The sequence below is a fragment of the Sinocyclocheilus grahami genome, unplaced genomic scaffold (assembly GCF_001515645.1).
Source record: "Sinocyclocheilus grahami isolate Dianchi unplaced genomic scaffold, SAMN03320097.WGS_v1.1 scaffold413.1, whole genome shotgun sequence".
NCBI lineage: Eukaryota > Metazoa > Chordata > Actinopteri > Cypriniformes > Cyprinidae > Sinocyclocheilus > Sinocyclocheilus grahami.
The window spans coordinates 1,322,663-1,326,931 of NW_015505592.1; the positions used below are offsets into that span (position 1 = coordinate 1,322,663).

At 35.5% G+C, this 4,269-nt stretch overlaps 1 protein-coding gene across 1 annotated transcript in view; it reads left to right on the forward strand.

Moving 5' to 3' along the window:
- Nucleotides 1-2,070, forward strand: part of LOC107551052 (type I inositol 3,4-bisphosphate 4-phosphatase) — a 33,370-nt gene extending 31,300 nt beyond the window's left edge. Inside the window, exons 18-19 of the mRNA XM_016232542.1 lie at nt 371-525; nt 1,655-2,070. Coding sequence (XP_016088028.1) covers nt 371-525; nt 1,655-1,787 — 288 coding nt within the window. The 3' untranslated portion in view covers nt 1,788-2,070. The remainder of the gene's footprint in view (nt 1-370; nt 526-1,654) is intronic.
- Nucleotides 2,071-4,269: the final 2,199 nt, after the last annotated feature.

Genomic DNA, 4,269 nt, shown 5'->3' on the forward strand with positions numbered 1-4,269 from the left:
CTGAAGACTGTGAGTCCTGAACACTCTCCTATACTGCTCATGAAAGACAGTTAGTAGATGGTTTATGTCAGTCCTAACCAGTTGAATGACTCTATCCGTAGGTCTGCCCCGCTCTCGCAGTCAGAACAATGTGCCTGAGCTACTCAAGTTCCTCAGTCAAAATGTTAATGCCAGAAAGAGCAAGAATGTGGACATCCTGTTGCAGGCAGCAGAGGTACAGTGGTCTAACATTAATATTACATTCTCTTGTGTCTGAAACATGGGAAATCATAATTCAGAGCTACGATCTGATTACATGGCACTAGTGAACTCCTAGAAATAGTCTGAGTGTACATTACCAGGATGAAATCGTTCTTACTTGTTATGTCAGGTTTGTCGGCGTCTGAATGGTGTGCGTGTGACCAGCTGCAAGAGTGCAAAGGATCGTACGGCCATGTCGGTGACCCTGGAGCAATGTCAAATCCTCCAGCAAGAGCACTGCATGGCCCCGCAGGTCTTCACACAGGCTTTGGACTGTATGCGCAGGTGAGACAACATTTGCAGTTAGGAATCATTCATTCACACATTAAGGACCGTTCACACCAAGCATGATAACTATAATGATAGTGACACTACTCTCGAGTCTTAATTCATGTTTTCACAATTTAAGGCCTTTACAGGTCCTAAATTGGAGCACAAAATCTTAAATTCATAGAGTCAAGGCATTTAATGTTACATGAACTTCAAAAAAAATCTTAAATTCATAGAGTCATGGCATTTAATGTTACATGAATTGCAAAAAAATGATTTTTTTTTTTCAAATACCATTATCTAAACATCTTTAAATCAAGGTACATTTACTTGAGATGCCAACTGAAGATATGAAGTCTTGTTTTCTGAGAAATTGAACAAATTAAATGTGTTTATGCTTAAAACAAGAACAAATATCTGTGAGTGGTATATAAAACCTGTTTTCTGTATTAAGTAGATTTTTCCAAGCCCACTGGCAGATATTTGTTCTTGTCTTAACCATAAACTCACTTCATTTTGATCAGTTTCTCATAAAACAAGACTTCTTATGTAATTTTGCTTCTCAAATAATGTATCTTGAATTATGAATTCTTGGACATTTGTACTGGAAAACAAGACAAATTATTTTATTTTTTCAAGAATAATTTTTTTGTAGTGTGATCAGAAGGTACATTATAAGTTATCCATCTATCTATCTATCTACTTTCTTTTTGTTAAATGAATTTAAAAGTAATGGAGATCTATTGGAAGTTATATTTTCAAGCTTTGAAGCGTTGCTATTACAAGTCATTTACATGTAGAGGCCATATTGTCTTATTGTGTTCAATTTAATTTATTCCTTCTTTTTTTTTTTTTACTTGGTCTTAAAAATCTTACATTTACCTTCATAAAACCTACAGAAACTCTGTGAAGATATAGTTTTAAAAACAGAGGAACGAAATATTTTTTCTATCTGATGAACAGTAAAAACATTTGACAGCCATTCAGAATCCACCCAACTTGATCATTTAAAGTGGCAAACTGCAGTGCGTGCTTATAATAAACAGAACTATATCATGCGTTGGTGTGGACACTAATATAGTCGTTATTGTTTTTGGTGTGTGAATGGCCTTTTCTTTCTCTCAATCACCTCTCTGTTCCACAGCGAGGGCTGCAGGCGAGAAAACACCATGAAAAACATAGGCAGCCGCAAATACGCTTTCAACTCCCTCCAGCTGAAGACTTTCCCTAAACAGTACAGACCACCGGAGGGCACCTTCGGGAAAGTGGAAGCTTGAACTGAAAGCAGTCCGCTGTTCTGGCCCATCGTGACTAGAACTGCATGTTTCTCCTCGTTCGGTTTCCTTTATCACCACATATCTGAAGGAAATTTTTATTATGCACAGTCATGCTGAAATACGCTCTGGTTATTATCCAGATGACAAGGTACATATTTTTAGATCCCAAACCTCTTGGCTCAAAAATCACTTGAAGGTAAATGAGTAGCTTGCTTGGTTGTTGCACTGAAAGCAGGTAAGAAGGCCTGTTTGACTCTTAATACTTAAAAAGACAAAAAAAAAATTGTATCAGAGAATTTCCCAAATAATCCCAAAGCATCTAATTCATTCCATCTATGTTTATTAAGTTAAGAACTTTTAAAAATACTTTCCAGAACCACACTTGGTCTTTGTACTAACATACAAAGTTTAAAACTATCAGCACTGAAGCAAAGCTGTTTCATCATCCTTTAGATTGTATTTAAAGTTCAGTAGGTTATAGGTAACGTGGATGTTCTGTGATATAGTAGATGATTTGTTCCCAAAGTCATCCAGTTTTAAGATTTATAAGGAAAAGCTGTTAAGTTAGAGAATCCATATATGCACCTCATCGTTCATCCTCACTTCATTTAAAGTATACACAATACTAGCTGCCTTAAGAGAGTCCACCATTGCAAACGCCTGTGTTAAGATAAATATGTAGATATTTCTAATCTGTGTATGACTATTTGTGATTTGGCAGATTATGTTTTATTTATTTACCGTAAGACTCTCTCTTTACTGAAGTGTTAGTGCTTTAATGCAGGCCTTTACCCTCCTGACTGTGCATTGTACGGGTTGTAGAATTTAAGAGGACAAGCTTCCTCATACTGTTGCCAAGCACAGCTAGTCTCTGTACAGTGAGCATACTGTGTGAATATACATTCTTTGTAAGGAAATATGGGAGAAGACACTATTGATATGTTCATTGACTCTTTGTATATGTTTTCATTTAAAGTTTCTTTATAGGACATTTATATCGGTTGAATGTCAGTACTGATCTAACAAAAGGAGCACTGCTGCAGCTGGTCCTAAAATGTGAAGAATATTTCCTACAGTCTTTTGTTTTCATAAAGCAGAGATTTAGACTATTATTATAATAGTTATATGAAAACCATAATAGGCGTTGCATCATAAAAGACCAAGATTAACTCTACATGTAATGACTGTCAGCCTTTGTCTCTGCACAGATAAATCACAAATTGACTGTAATTTCTGGTTTGTATATTGCAAGATTGAACAACTGAAAGCTTATTGCAATTTGGGAGACGAGAGCATGGGACTTAATTAAGCTCTGCTGAATTTATTATTTAAAATTCTTTAAAAACCAGACGCACTGCATGGAAGGTAGGCTACAATTAAGTTTACACTTGTTATTTTTAATAAATGTACATGTAATTATTTTACCACTTGGTAAAAATCATTTTATTTTCATTGTCATGTAAGAGTTTATCCTCTATTGTAAGTGCTAAAGCACTGCTATGTTGTAAGAGCATGCTGCCCTATTGGTCTTTCAGTGTCTGTTTTTATTTTTTAATGTACGTTCAAATACATGCTGTACAAAATGCCTCTCTCTTTCCTCCAATCATACAGCTTTAAAATTAAAATTACAAACCAGATTAAACTTCAAGCTACTATATTGCTTTGTTCATGACTGTTCATATACATAGATACAGGGCTATGACCATTACTAATTATGTAAATAATATTTATATACTTTTTAAAAAAGGATGCATTAAAGTGTTTAGTATATATGATCTGCTGGGATCTGGGAATTTGCTGGGTGTTTCCTATTATGACTATCATGCCTTTATCTCGTGTGCACAAAGTCCAAACTTCAGAAAACTTGAGAACAAGTCATTCTGAGGAAACATTCTTAGTTTCATGACTTCAGAAAATAACTTGATAAATAAAAAAAATTATAAATAATAAAAAACACGCAAGCATATCGCGCCAATTAACATTGATCTTGTACACCAGAAAGAAGTTGAATGTATTATCAATGTACAAAAGCTGAGAGTACTGAAGTGTTTACTTTGTTGTAGTTGTACAAAACTTTGCGCATTAGAGTTTAAACTACTTCTGGACAATTTGAGCTGCAAGTGACATCTTCACACTCATTTGAAACTCACCTATGACTGACAGCTGACACACTATAACATGCAATCCATCTCATTTGAAATGTTTTACACACAATGACTAGGGATGCACCGAATGTTCGGCAACCGAAACCGAATAAGTGAAAAGACCGAATAAATTGTACCGAACAAATGATATGACGCGATCAAATGGAAAAATAGGCGATAAGTTAACGGCAGACGCCACCACGCGTTAAAATAACGCCACACGCCGACCGACGTTAAAGGGATAGTTCACCCAAAAATGAAAATTTGATGTTCATCTGCTTACCCCCAGGGCATCCAAGATGTAGGTGACTTTGTTTCTTCAGTAGAACACAAATTAT